This window comes from Antennarius striatus, chromosome 3, assembly GCF_040054535.1.
Source record: "Antennarius striatus isolate MH-2024 chromosome 3, ASM4005453v1, whole genome shotgun sequence".
Lineage (NCBI taxonomy): Eukaryota > Metazoa > Chordata > Actinopteri > Lophiiformes > Antennariidae > Antennarius > Antennarius striatus.
The window spans coordinates 11,100,834-11,118,888 of record NC_090778.1 but is presented as its reverse complement, the minus strand read 5'-3'; the positions used below and the strand labels follow the sequence as shown (position 1 = coordinate 11,118,888).

The window sequence follows — 18,055 nt, the reverse complement described above, 5'->3', positions numbered from 1 at the left end:
CCATGGAGACGGTTGTTTGGCTTCCGGTGACTGGATCGGACTTGAGGGGGGTGAGGTTTGGGTGTGATGGGGCGAAGCTGCACATTCTGATTTCTTTCCACTTCCTGCTCCGATAGTCTGAACTACGAGCTCAAAGACAGACCGATCCAGAGAAAGCCAACCTGAAGGAGGTCTGAGAAACACAGATAGTTACACGTCATTGCTTGGAGAGGGGGGGGGCTGATGTTTAGGGTTTTTTTCTGTTTCAAATACAAATCTGATGCTCTATCTTAAGTAAGAAAATTTACTGCAGCATCCAAAGCAAACTGTTAGCATGAAGCCGATATAAATATACTTCTGTTTCTGACCTTCGATTGGAGTTTTTGACTGCTATATTACCTGGGTGTGGGGACTTTGTTCCTCTGTTCAGCCCCTTCCACTCTGATAGGAGACCCCAGACTAGATCCAAACAGCCTCCCCCAGCGCAGACTCTGTCCCTGAGTGGGGCTTTCCTCCTGGGCCTCTGCTTGGGCTCTAGTCGCTGCCGACTTCACAGGTTTGGTCTCTTTCTCCTGGCTGACAACAGATTCTGGTGGACTCCCCATCCATGAGGGCTTTCCCTTGGATGCAGCTGATTCCCCACTGGAGCTACTGCTGCTCTTCCTGCTCCTAAACCGTTCCCCCTCCTGGCTCGACTCGGCCCCCTCCACTACTCCCTCTCTGGCAGGCGGTAGCTGGCCGTGTCTCTCTGATGACTTCCTCCTCTTCTCAGTCTTAACAAACTTTGACCCCTCTGCGGATTGGTCGATGTAGACCTGGGAGGACTGCATGAGCTGGTACCACCAGCCAGCCTGTCGGTCCTGCCGCTGACGCCCCTCATCCATCGAGTCCATCTCCCTGTCCTTTCTCCTGTCCTTCTCTTCTTTGTCGACTTCTCCTTGACTCTCTTGTCCTACACCTTTCACTCTCTGCACAGACGTCCCTCTATCCTTCCAGAGATTGGCAAAGCCCACCTCCATCTTGGTCTGTCTGCTAACAGGCCCCGATAACTCAGCTGCTGATCCTTCTTTCCTCAACTTGGAATTCCCTCCTGCTTCCTCTCTTCTCGACCGGACTCCTTCCATCCTCGGCCACGTTCCCTCTCGTTTCAGCACCGCCTTCTCTTTCTTTGCCTCTACACTGTCTCTAACCATTTCACTCACAGTGGTGCTCCATCCTCTCATTAGCTGGAAGGTGGAGCGAGTTGACTGGTCGACACTCTGGCCGGCGGCGCACAGCTGCTCCTTTCGGCGGAGGTGCTCCTGACCCTTTTGGAGGAGGTGCGGTTCAAACAGGAGGTCTAGGTCAAAGGGGAGGAGTGACAGGGGCTGCAGCAAGAGGAGGAGCTCCTCAAATAGTGGTTGACAGACTCCTTGCGACAGTGGAAGGAAACCCCACGGGTTGTAGTGTGCTGCTATGATATCTAAGGAAATGCACAATGGGAAGAACATCAGAGGGTTGAAACCAAAACCTCGTGCAAATATTCACATCAAATAATCATTTGAGTATTTAAAGATGGATAAATGACTATAAATTTTCCACATAGGTCTTACCTTCATGTGTGTAGAGGTGATTGAACCAAAATTCCAAAGATTTTAGGCTGAAATATGGGTTAAAAAAAAGAATTATATTGCCATCAGCAACTCAGACATGAATCAGAACTGAAAATTGAATATTTTCAACTCAAACCAGAATAAGTTATCATCATCAAACCAATCTATTTGAATCAAACAATGATATTTTAAAAAAAAAGTGAAACATCTCAGAAAAATCATGAGTCTTTAATTTGTGAACCCTGGACAAAAGGTGACATCTGTAAAAATGTGTTTGAATTAACAGCACAGCTGCACCTGACATGGTCAAAGACATATTTCAAAAGCATTTAGTTTGTGGTCTTACTGAACATTTAACTTACATGAAGGTTTTATCTTTAAATTGCAGCGTCATCAGTTGAAAATCTTTTTTTTTTTTGCATTTTCAGCCAAATTTCACTCTTCTAGTTCTGTTTTTGGTCACTACCAACTCCTGATAGAAATATCTCTAGTGAGAGGAAGCAAAACACTAAACACTGGGCTTGCCACCTGAGATGTACTGAGACCTCTAAAAGAGGAGATGTAGATCACCTAAGTTACCATATATCCTTAAAAACAAACAACTCACTTGAGCAGACCGAAGATGAAAGCGTTGAGTCTCATGCTGTGGCTCGTGAGCTCAGAGAACTGGCTCACCTTTGAGAACAGGCTGTGGAGAACACGCGTGGACGGGCCTGGCAGAGACAAACACACTGACATGTCAGCCACACACATCTAGAAGGTTACACTCCAACCCACATTAAAATGGATGATATCACTGTTTATATATTTTGACCAGACATACTGTAAGTTTGGAAAAAGTAATTCTGCCACTCAGTGTGGATTAAAAGCAAGTTTGTGATATTAATGACTAATTTCCATAAAGGTTTTATGGGAATGAAGATGAGGAAACTGAATCATGAAAATGAACAAAGTAAAAATGTAATTGATGTTAAAACAACTTGAGACAAAACTATGAAACCGTCCACCGGTGTTCCCACCCAGCTGTGTGGAGGCCTCCACCAGGCTCCAGGGCTGACAGCGCCGCTGTCCGATGATCAGATCCAGAACGTAGGCCTTCAAACCGTCCTGCAGCACCTCATGCAAGGCCGGGCACAGGTACTTCAGGATGAGATGACCCACATTGGGACTCACCCAACTGTTGCCCAGTTTACCCTGGCAGGGATAAGATAAAGAAGAATCAATCAAGGAACTCACAATGAAACAATTCAGGAAATTGGAAGGCAGGAAGTAGACAATTACCACCGTAAACAAACAAACAAACAAAAAAAATCTATAATCTGCTTGCTCAAGCTTCCATTAATTGGATGAGTGAAGATTTTATTAGCTTTTCATTTTTTGTATTTGAATAAACTGCCAAATGGCTTTTTATCAGTGATTTAGTTTTAGTTTTGTTTGTGTAAATAAGCATAATTGTGTAAATGGTGTAAACAAACGTAATTTAATCTAAATAAATGAACTAAATAAACTCCTGACTGCAGCTGCAGTTCAAATAAATCTCAATTACATTTCTGAAAATATTTGTGTGGTGTTTCCATGGCTAATGTTCTGTAAAATAAAGGACAAGAACCTCAAACAAATTTAGAGGCAGTTTTGGATACACCTGACATCACAATACACTTTTCAGAGGTATGAGAACCTTTGTCAAGCCCACTGAACTATCAGCTATTTTTCATCAATGGTCACCAACTGGATCCACCAAGAACTCCTACCTTCACATCTGGGTCTCGGCTGGTGCCAAAGTGTGCCACTATCAGATCCACTGCTATGTTCACGGCTTTCACCAAACCTAAGTCGAAAGAAAAATGCAAAAATAATTTATCATTTATAATATACAAATGTAAGTGAATTATTGCAACAAATGTCATTTGATATGTGATTCTGAATCATGACATGGTTTTTGGTTTTATCCTCTGCTGCTTGGAGGACAGAAGCATAAAGATCCACATTTAGCAAACATCCAATTTGCATAAAATCATTGTTTGATTTATTCATGCAGGAATCAGCTGAGATGACCTCAGAGGGATTTGTCTGTCAACTACATGCTTGGAAATAAGCGTTCAAATGCCAAAATCCCAATGGAGTAAAAAGACTAACAGACCAAAATCTTGCTGCTAGTAAAAAAACACTTTAGCTTTACTTGTAAAAACTGCATCTAGGATAGTTGGATAAATAACACACATATCAGAAATAAAGGTATATACATCTATGTTCTCTTCATAAGAAAAAAGAATTTAAACCTGTTAGAAAAAAAATGACCAACAACCCTCATAAATGCTTTGAGACATTGCATCTGAAAAGCATCGTGTTCTTGCTCACAAGTTCTTGTTTGGATGCCTAATGAAAATTTAGAGATGGACAGCAATACAAAAAACACCAAAACATACGTGTGAATGTGTGTATGTCCAGGAAAATGCTGCTCAGCATCAGGCATGAAGTCATCAAACATCAGAATTTAACTTATATTTATTTCCCACTGGTTGCTTCTATAAGTCGATACACAAACACACAGCTTCACCTCTCTTTTGCTTCAGATCCACAGAGATGTGGGATTGCCCAGAGGAGCATGAGGAGGAGGAGGAGGAAGATGAAGCATCAGGGGAGAGGCAGAACTCCTCCGGGGGCTTCTCAGTCAGGGAGAAGTAGTCTGGCTGGAGGTCACTGAAGCTCTGCTGCAGCTTTGCTGATTGGCTTACTGCTGAGACGCAAACACAGATGATGAGGCCCACACAGGAACACACACTTCTGTTATTAAAAGGCATCTTAAGCTGTGAAGGATAGTAAAAAATCATTTATAACATCGATCATTGGTACTTCTGTTTTGCCAGTGACCCTCAAACTCCGTATAAAAGCTGTCAGTGCTTCATTCAGATTTTCAAACATCAACCATCTTGCTGTTGTTCCAATGAGGTCAGTAAAAGTGAAAACACCATTAAGCTGTCCCAGAGCGTGGCCAGAAAGAGCTGCAGGGAAATCAAACACGTTCCGCCGGTAAGGACGTGGCGCCCCGCCCTTCCGGGGTTCCAGGTTACCACTGTGGCCCCCAGAGACCCTCTCCACTCCCAGGGGGTTACGGCGACGGTACTCCTTCCATTTGAGAGCCTGGGGAGAAAGGTGGTGTGCTGTTTGGGGTGGGGGGAGTAGGGGGGGGCGGGTGGTCGGGATTATGATCAAGGGTGTTGTTGTAGTTAAAAGGAAGATTGAGTAGATGGATAAAAGAAATGAATGGGAAAAAGAGGAGGAGGAGGAGGAGGAGGAGGAGGAGGAGGAGGAGGAGGAGGAGGAGGAGGATGAAGGACAGGAGAAGATTTAAGTCCATGTGCGAAGAGAGAAGACAATGAAAGGAAAATACAAGAGTGTTGATTTATTAACTTTAAAAAGTACACCTGTGTATCTTTTGTTAGCAAACCAGAAAAACAGTAATGCTGTGAAGGTCATGTGACCCACTGTTTGGTTGGGGCCAGTGTGAATGACTCAGCAGGACAGTAGGAGGTGAATCAGCACCAATTTTGCTGAGACTTTGTATCTTGTGGACCATAACAAACAATTATAAAACAGGCATTTAAATTACTGTGATAATCTACATGAACCAATGGTATCGCTAGATTTGACCTCTTCCTGTAAACCTGCTTTCATCAAGAAAGCAAATTTCAAACACAGCAAAGCTTCAAATAGGAAAAATGACATGAAGCAGAAAGAAGTAAGAAAACTCAGATGTAGAAGCCAGCAGAACGTTTTATATGATTGTATATCTATAAGGTGCGCCTTATGGTGTGGAATATACTGTAATACACTCTTTGGCGATTTTTAAGTCGTCATATAATTCCTGCCCCATATATAAAAAAAACCCCAACATCCTGTAAACGCTAGAAATAGTGAGTTTATGCAACTAAATCAAGTCAACTTTGATCTAGCATAAATTTAAGCAATCGGACCCTCTTCTTCTTCTAAATGAAAACTTTTTAATAACAACTTGGAATTGTTTGGGACCTACCGTTGTGAGTCCTGACCCCAGGGCCTTTGGGTCCCTCCGTGTGGTTTGAGTCCAGGCAGCCCAGTGGGCTCACAGCATCACTGGGAAGTACTGGCAAACTGGACAGAGCCCCCTGATGGAAACAGTGTCCGTGAACTGCCGGCAGCTTTGGTGGCACTGTCCCCCGCTTTGCCTCTAGGAATGGGGGGGGAGGGGTAGATGGTAACTGCCTTCCTGTAGGTGGGTTTTGCACGGGGGTCAGTCCTGAAGAAAGCGGGCAGGAGAGGCTGTGTGGCGGCTGAGGGCTGGGTGTGCAGGTGGAACAGGTGGATGAACTGGGCGCCCCTTGGAGGCAAACTGGGGAGTAGCTTCCAAGAGGGGAAGGTCGAACTGAACCAGGAGGGGGGGCTGCTGTAGTTCTCTGGAATGCACGCCCATTTTCATCAGCATCTTCACTGTCCTCCCCCACCAGACCTCCAGAGTCAGTACCAGAACCAGGACTGGTGTGGGCCTGCATCCCAGAGACGTAGCCTGTGAGCAGCGGCAAACGGGGTTTGGGTTGTGGGGGTTTGGAGGCAAACTGGTGGTGGAAGGTGAAGGGCTGGATGGGCAGGGTGGTGGGCCGCTGGTCCTTCCTGTAGCGAACCACCGTCTGGCGGCTGTCTGAGGGACTGACGTGGAAACCTAGACGAGTAAACGAAGAACGGTAGGGATGAAGAAAATACCAAGGAGTCACATCTAACATAGAAATATGTAGAGTAGAAAGAATCATTTTTATCAATAATAAAATAATATATAATAAAACAATAATAAGAACACCATATTCCAGCACCGTAAACTACAGCCTCACAAATAAAACTAATTTCTGCACATAATGTAGATGTAAGAAATAAATCGTCAGTAAAACTGTTGGAGTTCATATTTTAATGTTTGCTACAGTAGAGGTTTACAAATGACGTGGAACCTCAGTACAGGTTTAAACTCAATACTATAAGCAACTAATAATTACACTGGGATTAGTATTTAATCTTGAATAGGGAGGGCAATAGGAAATAATCAGAAAAATGCACATACTGATTGTCAAAAATGTATATTGACATCTTATGCAATTTAAGCCTAACCACCGCAAAAAGAATATACGCTTATAATAGCACTGATCTAAACAAAAACGTTCTTTCAGAAAGTGGAAGCTGTAAATAAACAGACTGGATAATCAGGATAAATTCTAGTCAAATAATAAAATAACTGATTTAACCTCTACTCCTTTGAGATCTTAACTTACAAGACAGTCAGGCTTCAGGACAAAACCACAGATTAAAAGAAAACTGCCAAAAGTCCCGAGTCACTAGAGTCAGCAGCTTCTCACCACGCAGTCAGACATTGCCCTGACAGGCCAGAACACACACACACTCAGACACTCAGACACTCAGACACACACACACACACACACACACACACACACACACACACACACACACACACACACACACACACACACACACACAAAAAAGTACTGATACACTAAACCTGAAGCTTCTGTGAAGAGGAGTCCCTCTCTGCTCTTTTCCTTCTGTGTATTCCTTGATACACTGTTGTGTGGAACAGTCAGAAATGTGGAATTGCGCAAGCTGTTTGTCACCCGAACGGCGGCCCAGCTGGGTGCAGTACAACCTCTCAAACACAGGTGGCGACATTAAGCCACCGAGGAGCACCGAGGAGGAGGAGGAGGAGGGAGGAAGGCCAGCCAGCAGGATGGAACTTCCACTGGAGATGAAGAAACACTCCCTTTCTGTCACTCTTGTATGTGGTCCGTCATTTCTCTGATTGCCAGCTTTCCTTATGCTCCTCCTCATCTCTGTATCGACAACACCGCCTCTTCCTCTTTCCCGTTTGCTTCTTCCCTGACGCTCCTCTCGTCTCCTCTCAGATGAATCCATTTAACAGCAGAAGCTTTCCTTTTGCACCGTTGTGCTTCATGTTAGCATCACTAGTGAGTGCGATGCTTCCCAGGGGATTATAAAGAGGCCTGTATGCTATGCTGAGACAACATAGCTGACTCATTTGAAGTCTAAATAATACATGAACTGAGATGCTGCACAACCTCTCACCACAACCTCAATTCCTTATAGGAATAACTTGAGAAATACACCTGAGGCTTGGGAGAAACTTTGGTCCCAGAGGCTGAACCATGTCCTCTTAATTTCCCTTCGGGAATCAGATCAGTATATAAAATTAAAAATTAAAATTAAATCTCTTTAGGACTAACTAGACTAACTAAACCTAAAGTAAAGCTAAACTAAACCAAAAGTCAATAAAGACTTGGTTCCATTATTGGAAATGTTCTTCTTCATGGATCCGTGTAGGATGGGTAAATCTGTTGTGGGTCTTTGCGTAAACACACAACTGAAACTGACACCAACTGAATGAAAATAACAAATCAATCAAACACCAATCATTAAATTATAGTGAAATATTTCTACAATTATCTATGGAGCTTCAAATCATATAAGTGTGTAAAGGACAGCTGCAAAAATTCCTCTCCTAGTACCCTCTACTCTTACTGGCCTTATTCAAATGGAATTCCAAGCAACTGGTGTGTGTGTGTGTGTGTGTGTGTGTGTGTGCGCGTGCGTGCGTGCGTGCGTGCGTGTGCACTTGTCTATTTAGCCAGACATACAGCAGGCAGCCGGGACCAAGCCTCATGAGCTAATGGCGGTGTGTGTTCATGAAAAAACATCTTAATGATAAAAGCAGGGTGAGAGGAGGAAGACCGTGGTTGAGAGCAGTCGCTCTAACTGAATTAAGCCTTAAGAGATACCATCTCCGTTACCATGACTCCACTCCCTGTGTTTAAAGTGATACAGTCTTCCTCGAGCTCTTCATATGACTCTTGGTCCAGCTCACAAGTTACAGCTTGTTCTGATATTCCCATGATCTCACACACAGATTTATCCTCACACCCTGCAATATTCTAATTCAGGATGTATATTCCTGATCTTTATGTTGTGACATCTTTGCATGTTGACTAATGTGTGTTTTCATCACCTGTTGTAAAGAAATACTGTGCAGCTCTGTATCATCTTGATCTTAGTTTCTTTATGCAACACATTTCACAATCATCTATTCACGCTATAGATTTAATGTAGTTCTTGTGTCTATATTTATTTCTTATGTCTTCTGCTTACTATGTAGTCTATAGGATTTTATTACCCAATGATTTTTGCACATATATGTATGTGATTTATTTTTAGATCAAACTGGATTAGAAAATGTTCTCTTATTATCGCAATAGTGACTTAACAGAATAGTTTGAGCTAGTTTGAGGTTATGATTACAAAAATACATGTAGTGGATGTATTTCTAAAAAACTGTTCATGAAATGTTTTTTGCTTGTTTCCCTGGTAGACTCAGTCCCAGAACAACACAGCAAGGTGTGGTGGTAATAATAATAATAATAATAATAATAATATCTGTGATTAGCAGGATATGTGGATCATAACACACACAGACTGTATATTTGACACAAAGCCACACGCACGCACGCACGCACACACACACACACACATACACACACCTCAGCGTGAGGCTTCCCTACACCAGTATCTTTTCTGCCGCTTGTTATTCAGATCACATTTGATCCATTTCAATCTTTGATTTCCTCTACTCTGTGTGTTCAACCTCTGATTCCAACCACATCTATACCTACATGGTGAAGGGGGGTTTATTGCACAAACACAAAGCTGGTGTAGATAAAGTATAGAAAAACCCCCCCCAAAAAAACACATCAACAACAAATGAACCACAGAAACAGCAAACACACAATGTTTGCTGAAAAATATGTTTTATGTCAGTCTAAATGACTCAGTATTAAGTATTTAGTAGTGCTGTCAGGCGATTAAAAAAATGAATCAAATTAATAACAGGATTTGTAATTAATCAATCTAATTAATCACATTTTAATCTCATACCTGCTAAAGGCCCCCAAATAAAGAATTTGAATTCTAGGACATTACAAAATTGTAGTGCATGACTAATCAATAGAATGCACCAAGAAGAGAAGATTTGAAATCCACATTTAATTGGTTAAGTGTGCTTTATAAATGAATCTCAAAAGAAAAAAGGCCAAGCACATCAGCAAACCAATGAGGCCAGGGGCATTTCTCAAAAATGCATTACGAATAGTTAAATAAAATAAATAAAATTCAGAAATAAGATAAGGCTGAGTCTCAAATAGGCACATAAGCAGACTCTCAATCAAAATGAATACTAAAGCTGACTCAATACAGCAATTCAAAATGAATAGTATAACATTCCTCTAAATAAGGCAGCATCATTAGCAAGATGCCAACAGGCTTTTCCTTTAAAAGGAACGTTCAACTAACGTTCAACTCTGTGTCCTTGACATGTTTTGCATTTAAATGATACGTTAGGCTGGAGCTGCTTCAGTGATATGAAAATTCTCTTTTACAAAAGTTACAAATCATTGCGTCTTTGTTTTTTTCATAAATTAACTTTCCTCCCAAAGGTCCGAATGGGCTTGCCTCGCTCTCCTGTGTCGCGTCCATCTCTGTTGTCACTCACTCTGAGTTTGACTAGTGGCGTAGGTACGAAGTGACGTCACTGCAGCCTACGGGTCCCTCAATGGGCCAAATTTAAAATGCTTGCGCATTGACTTTCCACTCAAGATTAATTATGATAATTTTTATAGCGCGTTGATTTTGAAGCGTAATCAATTAATCCAATCAAAGCGTTAAACTGACAGCCCTAGTATTTAGATCAACATCTATTTATTTTTCGAAATTACTATATTCACTTGTGGTGCTCAATGCAAAAACAAACAAACAAACAAATAAAAAACACAACACAAAATCTATTTCATAAAAACAGAAAAGGATCAACTGTTATTTTTGGTGCTTTGAGCATGAGAATAAAGTGTCATCTAGCTCCATTATCCTCTGAGAGAAGGAACAGCCACCATCACCATCCCTGCATCAACAACTGGACACCTAATACTAAAACAATCCAGATGAATTCATTGCAAGCAAGAGGATAAATATATTCTGTTGCTTTTGGTGGCTTCCTATGTAAAATAAATACCTCTATCCACCTTGGATCTCTCCAACAACTTGTAGATAAAGTGACTTTTAACCTGTCCAGCCTCTTCTTAACTACTTCCACCCCTTTTATTATAATGATTACAAAGGAGTGTTACCTCAGGTCAATTAGAGAATTCATAAACAAAATAAAATAAATAAATATATGGAAAGGGGTTTTACCTTCGGTGGTAGACCTGGCCTCTTTCGGTCCTTCTAGGTGTCGCTCGATGCTGCCTTGACTGTAACATCTGGTAACAGGTACAGGTGACATGCTGCGATTGTCAACATTATGCTCTGGGATGGGAGAGAAATCCACAGAGGAGTGAGAGTGGGTGGAGTAATTGGAGGAGAAAGGGTCAGCCTTCATCAACGGTGACCCCCCTGCTCCTCCATTTCTGCGTTTGCTTCTAGCAATCTCTGCAAAAGATGTAACGCGAGGAGGCGGGGGCAGGGCTGGGGCCGCGCCCTCGCTGAGCCGAACGGGACAGCTCAACATGCGCTCCAGAGATCCGAGGCGAGGTGTCGGAGACTTGTCCAGGTTACGGTCGTAGCTGCGAGACCGTGGGCGGCTCACCAAAGAGGAGCCTCCTCCAGGAACATCACGGCCAGCTACTGGAGGCGAGATGTTGACGTAAACCTGGCCTTCGATCGTGTTAGCAGCAGCTCCAGCACCGCTCATCACCTCCTGATCATTCTCCCCATCCTCCTCTTCCGGTTCATCTTCATCATTGTTATCTCGCTGAAGAGGACAAAGAAATAAAATCACTCAGCAGCAGTTCACTCAATATCTTCCTGACTGGTTTAGAGCTCAAAATAAGAAAAAAGCTCTAAAAATAATAACTTTAGGACAATGGGCCCACTTCACAAAGCAGGTTTAGTGGAAAACCTGTGTAAGTTAACCCTGAAATCAAGAAAACCAGGGTTTTCGATTTCACAAAGGGAGGTAACTTAACCCAGAGTTAGAAGAGTAACCCTGACTTGTTTCATGAAGCCAGGTAAACTGAACCTCTGGGTTTGTTACTGCAGTAACAGACTCTCTGTGAGCTAACCTGAGGACTGTACCATAAAGCTGGATTACGGCTTAGCGATATGGCTTTTCGGTGCCATAAAGGTAACTGAGTTTCTATTGGGCTACGTTGTCGCGGTAACCTATGCTGAACACCTAACCTGCTCCGGAGCAGGATAAGTTCAGGACAAGAGCTCAGCAGGTATAACAGCCCCACCTACTGACCAATCAGAGCTCAGCAGGTATAACAGCCCCACGACCAATCAGTTCTCTTGGAACTGTTTTATGAGAACCCGGTGGATCTTGGTGCACAGCTTGTGCGAAGAGCGCTCAGGCGCGAGAGAATATTTAGAGATCGCTGTAATCCGTTCGAATTGCCTAAACAATCATCCTGACGCAGGATGTAATTAGTATAAACATCCCATCGCCCTTAACAACTGAGCATGTCTAGTTGTCTGTAAGGTGAATTTAGAGGGAACCTGCGCACACATTGTTAGCGACATTATGCTATTAAGTGTTACTTATAGTATTACTACTCACTCTAGATGAATCGCCACCATTGTCCTCTTCTCCCACCCTCTCTTGATCAGGCTGTTGCCTGAACAGGAAGTACTCGCTGGGCTGAGTCCCAGCAGGGCTGCCTTTGCTGTGCTCATCAGAACAGCTGTTCACTGAGGAGCCTACAGGACTAGGAGACGACTGTGAGGAAAGGTCGCAGGTCACCAATTTGTAATAGTTCTGGGTGGCGACAACCAGACGCGCCTGACTCTGTAGACAGGAAGCAAGATCTCCAGATGACCCAGAATGTGGCGGGTGGTAGGAGTTACAGTTGGCGTCGAGGTCCATTGGCCCCTGGTGCTCCATGGCACAGGAACAGGTGGACGAGATGGACAGGTGCTGTTCAGGGATGAGAGGGAAGGTGCTGCCAAGGCAGGATGGCTGTAACAAGGGAGGTTCTGTAGGGGAAGTGTGAAGATCCAAATAGAATGCCCCGCTGGTGAAGTCTTGCTGCTTTCCTGGTGGATCAGAAACAGACGAGGTGCAGGAGTGGTCAGTGGAGCTGTTGAGGTTGATGGTTGGTGGTTTTTCTGGGACGCTGTTATTCATCTTGTTATAGATGGTGCTGAAGTTTACAAGCACACCGTCCGAGCTGTTGCAAGACGAGTCGCTCCCGTAGCCCTGCAGACACTCGGAGAATGGCTCGGGGAAGTGCTGAGGGTAGTTCTGGGAGAGCACACAGCAAGAGCAGTGCTGCATGGAGGAGCTTGAGAAGTAAGAACCCGTCTTGCTGCTTCGCCCACATCTCATAGGGTGATCTTCATCTTCTTCATCCCAGTCATGCTCTCCACAATCCATAGACATATTGGAACCATTGCTGTCATGACGCCTTTGGCTATCCAGTCCACGAATCTCCAAGTCCTCCAAATGGTTTGATAGATCTGAGGCCACACCCCTCATGGACTCCCCACTGCTTCGCCCCACGGACCTGTGCAGGAGAAAGGGCTCAGAAGTAAAACCAAGGTCATGCATGGGGAAAGAAGCCATTCCATCATCGAGAGCGGAGTTGGTGTCACTGTGCAGGTGAAAGGAGGAATCTTCAAGGTAACCGCTGAGATTGTCACCATCCTCCTCCTCATCCTCGTCATCCTGGGTGTTTAGCAGAAAAGGGTTATGGCGCAGTGGGTTCCTGTTTCTTGGCTTGGCTCTGGGTAATGTGTGAGCTGTAATCAGCTGGTCCTCTGAATTGCTCGACGTAAACGATGAATCATCACTTGCTGTGCTACCTCCTCCTCCACCACACTTTCTTGCACTCCCACCGTGATGTGAGAACCAGGAGCTCTCAGAGGGCTGGATGAGGCTGCTGTAAAGCAGAGCCTCCCTCTGCAGAACATCTCTTTCAGGAAGAGAGGTTGTGCGACTCAGGCCCAGGTTCTCTGGTGGGCTAAATGGGTTGCTCCTCTTCAGTGAGGCTCCACTGCCACCCTGCCGCCTACCCGACACCTGGCAATGCACCAGGGGTATGTGATGCACGATCAGGGTCTCGCCTGACAGCTTAGGAGGACTGTCCATGGTCCAGGGGGAGGACTGGGGCAAAGGGATACCCTGTGTAGTTGAGGGGGAGGAAGATATGTGTTGTGTTGAAGGTTATGTTCACACTCTGTTAACTGGGCCCAGGTCTCCAGGGCTGCCAGGGATTTGGAAGGAAAGATAGGGCAAGTCCACACCAAAGTCAGAGTAGTACATCTGGAAAACATGAACAGAGGAATGCGATTAGTGTAAATTCAGTGTGTTACATGTAAAAGCAGCACACGTTAAACCAGTATCTTTGTGTCTTACATATAGGCAAGTTAATATACTTGTCCATGTCTGTCGATTGGTTGTCAGTAATCAGGTTGGGTGGATAAGGGTGGAAAGATTAAAGTACAACCTTGTCAAAGGTAAAATAAACTGATAATATTGATGAATAAAATCCAAAATACCCTGACTTTTGGCCTTTAATGTGAATTTAGCTTCAAAACACTGGACTCTACAATTTATTCATCCTCTTTTTTAATTTTTTTTATTTTATATAATAATTTGATCCCTGAAGAAAATTAAGGAAGCACAATCTAGTTCAAACACATGCATACATGTTGGTGTACAGGCCACTGTAGCACACATACACACACACAAGGGGACCTGTAGGCATGTACAGGGAGGTAGAGTTGCGGGCAGCTCCTTCATGGTGCGCCCCTTATGAGCAATTTGTAAAGGGGGCAGCGCCTTGCTCAACTATAATTATCTATCAATCCATCCATCCATCCATCCATCCATCCGTCACTAGACATAGAAAACGGATGTTATGTTCAAAAACAGAGATAACTCTGTCAGAGGTTATTTTCTCAGGTTGCATAAAGCTCCTCATAAGCTACAAATTTACAATTCATTTAAAAATGTTTGGTGTTTGTTTGTTTTTTTCAAACCACAATGAATTTCTTCACCAAGATTGCCAGAAAAACTAAGCAGCTGAAGTAACTGTGATGGGTGATATACTTATAGCATCATCTGTGCACTGAACAGGATGAGTCAGTGCCATGTGAACTGGAAACACTGAAACACACCCAACAGCTGACTCTTCAAAAAGGACTATGATCTCATACCCATCAGTGCCCTACACCCTAAATGACACACAGACAAATACACAGTTTACAGCAGCCATTTCTATGACATTAGAAGCATTAAACCTTTTCTTAACTTAATAAATTGTTATTAATAAGCAAGTAAACAAGCCCCGTATGTTTGCTTTCAAGCAAGTGAATTTTTAATTAATATCTGAGCTACACTGACATGTTTTAGACCTCAAAATACATGTCACACGTCAGGAATTGGTCTTCATCACTCAAACACAAAAACAATACGTTATTTTATTGGCATTAGTATGTATGATTCTACGAGATACGACTACATTTTCCATGATGCTTTCTGTATTGTCATTTCCTTGTGAAAGCGTTCTTCTGTGTTCAGCTGAAGACAATAACCTTGGTGAAAGTCATGTATATCCATCCATTTTCTCACAAGCATAGCTTGTAGCTGCCATCATCTAATCTACAAACGCTTTTCCACCTTTCGAATCACGAGTGCTGGATCTCAGTTAGCTAAACGGAAAAGGAAGGGTATACCCTGGATGAGACGCCAGCTCATCGAGGGGCTACACGCAAAAAACGAACAACCACTCTTGCTTGTATATCTCTGGACAATTTTGGTGTCACCAATTCACTGCATGTTTTTGGAGGCAGGAGGAAGCTGGAGAATTATGCATTCCCGAGGAGAACATACAAACTTGGCACAAAGCAATCAAACCTGGAACCTACTTGCTCTGAAACAAAAGAGTGCAGACATGTACATGAAGATCTTACCCTTTCATTTTGATTGGACCAAGCAAAATGTTTCAAAACTAAATGTAGTATACTGACTAGGAGCCTGACTCATGTAAATTAATTTGTTCCTTTTAATTTTCTGCTGTGATCATCTTACCTTTTAAAAATGTGTTCACACAGGTGCTGTGTGCTGCAAATAAAAACTTTTTTTAATTTCTTAGGAAAAATACATAAATAATGATGTCAATAATCGTATATATTTATGGTGAAGAGATGCATGTGGCACTGATGTAAACAACAAGATGTGCTGCATCAAAACATGCATTTGTTAGAGTTGATATTGATTTAGCCACTGTATGGAAACACAAATAAATGACTTCAATAAACCACAACAGTGGTTATTAAATAAAATTTACTGTGATTTTTTTCAATAGGTATCGATGTCCTGGGCTTGCGCTAGCCATTCGCCACTTCGCCATAGGCGAAGTAAATTCCAGATTGGCTACAAGGTTTTTAGACTATGTAGCCACATTGGCGTTCTTATTTTTACAGAAAAAAGGCTAAAACTTACAACTTTTTCGCTCGCTAGCGCCGCTATTTCCGCATGCCGACGGAAATAGCCGAAGTGACCCGAACGCTCCCGATCATTAAATATGCACTCGGGTCATGACCTCCTCTCGTCCAATGAAAAACAAAAAGATTCTTTTTTTACAAGCTAAACCTGTGAATTGGTGTACGACAAGGCGAGGACGATCGATTGAAAGAAATTAAGAATCCAGTGTTATATTGTAGAGTTTGTGTTAAAATCCTAATTGGTGAATGCTGAGATGGGGTAGGAGTGGTGACAGACCGATCAGAAGGTAAATGAAAGATATTATCAATACTTTTTTGTAGTCTTAGACTTTTAATCCCTATGACCGGCAGGAATAACCAGCGATGTATGTAAATGTGTATTCACCTCATTCGCTATTTTTCATGCCTTTTTAAATTGAAATGAAAAATCATATTATCGAATTAAAAAAACTACACTAAACTTTGGTATACCAATGGTTTTGGTGGTGGTCAAAGTTTAAATGTCTTCTAGTCCAAGTAAAACTTACAAATAAACACTGAGTAATACCAAAAATCAAATTTATTAAAATCATAGTGTCTAAGTCAAAGTTAAAATGTCTTCTAGTCTAAGTAAAAGTTACAAGTAAACATTGAGTAATATTTTGTGTGATTGTAACTTCACATAGTGAATGCAAGTTTTCAATTGTTGAATCTCACATTCATACCTGCATAAAGTAGGACAGAAATAAAGATAGTTCTGCTTGAACTGTTGACTTTAGTGTATTTTTGTAGGTAAACTGAACAGAAGATTTTGCCCGCAGAATGCAGGAAAACAACCCCATTTTCTAAAAGACTTCCCAGGGGAGGCCCCCATAGCCGCCCTGTGGGGGGTTATCCCCCCTCCGCGACAAGCATTAGTCATCAGCGCGCTGCGCCGCTGTCTTGGACACAGAATGTGGCTTTTTGTGGCTTACTCAATTCTTTTACACTGAACCACAGTGGCTTGGTCTTACTACTTCCTAGTGCAAGCCCAGCAGGTCTGCATATGTCACAGAGGTACACACTTTACTAGGTGACATTCTAGCTCTACCGTTCCTATTAATTCAGAAGCGACGGCTTTGATTAGCTTTCAGTGTAACCCGTCTCTATTATGGTGCTAAAGACAGCTGCAGGCCTAAATCAGGCTTCTGTCATGGAGGAAGTCAGAGGTCCATAAAACCAGTGTCGACACAGACAGAAACCCTTCCATGTATCTACTAACCAAAGCTAGGAAAAATAATATTTTCAGACATTTGATTTATTCAGTTGTCAACTACTGCATACAAATTAAAAAAGAAAGAAGAACAAATTTCCCAAACCAAGCAGATAAAACTCTTTCAATGGATTTGAATTCATGACTTTCCATATATGTTAGAATAGTTTTTTCATGTCCATCTATCATTCGGCCCCTTCTGGCTCTGTATCTCCACATGCATATAAAATAAAGTCCACATACATAAAAAACAATCCCGCCAGGATAACTTTTACTGCATCTGAGGTCTAACAGCTCCTGGTATTAGCCTTCCATTTGTTTAGAGCTCAAGCATCACCAAACGAGCGTTTAAAAGATTAGCTCCAGGGCCAGACTTTATGTAACGTTTGCTCAGAGAAGACAGGTGGGGTTACTATAAGCCATAGGAAAAACATCTGAAGATATGTCTTTACAATAACAAAGGGACCTCAGACATGTCGCCTTCATACTGTACATGGAGCACTGTTTTATCCTGAAGAATTGTTCAGTGTGATATTCATGTGATGTGATGAGAGGTTTGCCCAGAGGACAGATGCATATGGACGACCAATCTGTTGAATGTAGAATGTGAAACAGAGGACATTGATGAGGATCCCACTTCATGCTCCACAGACTGAATGCTGTTCATGATGGGACCTTTTCTCAACAAAAATGAACATAAAAAGTTGGG

The 18,055-nt window shown here is 42.7% G+C and overlaps 1 protein-coding gene across 3 annotated transcripts in view; it reads right to left on the bottom strand.

Moving 5' to 3' along the window:
- rusc2 (RUN and SH3 domain containing 2) overlaps positions 1-18,055 on the bottom strand; it is a 29,451-nt gene that overhangs the window by 2,580 nt on the left and 8,816 nt on the right. Inside the window, exons 2-12 of one of the 3 annotated variants that reach the window (XM_068310324.1) lie at positions 12,226-13,929; positions 10,860-11,418; positions 5,605-6,267; positions 4,541-4,732; positions 4,129-4,308; positions 3,323-3,399; positions 2,591-2,765; positions 2,179-2,284; positions 1,572-1,618; positions 379-1,441; positions 2-172 (exon numbers count right to left, since the gene is read on the bottom strand). In XM_068310324.1, the coding sequence (XP_068166425.1) occupies positions 2-172; positions 379-1,441; positions 1,572-1,618; positions 2,179-2,284; positions 2,591-2,765; positions 3,323-3,399; positions 4,129-4,308; positions 4,541-4,732; positions 5,605-6,267; positions 10,860-11,418; positions 12,226-13,755 (4,763 nt within the window). In that variant the 5' untranslated portion in view covers positions 13,756-13,929. The remainder of the gene's footprint in view (position 1; positions 173-378; positions 1,442-1,571; positions 1,619-2,178; positions 2,285-2,590; positions 2,766-3,322; positions 3,400-4,128; positions 4,309-4,540; positions 4,733-5,604; positions 6,268-10,859; positions 11,419-12,225; positions 13,930-18,055) is intronic. The other 2 variants (XM_068310325.1, XM_068310326.1) reach the window with 2 other exon arrangements.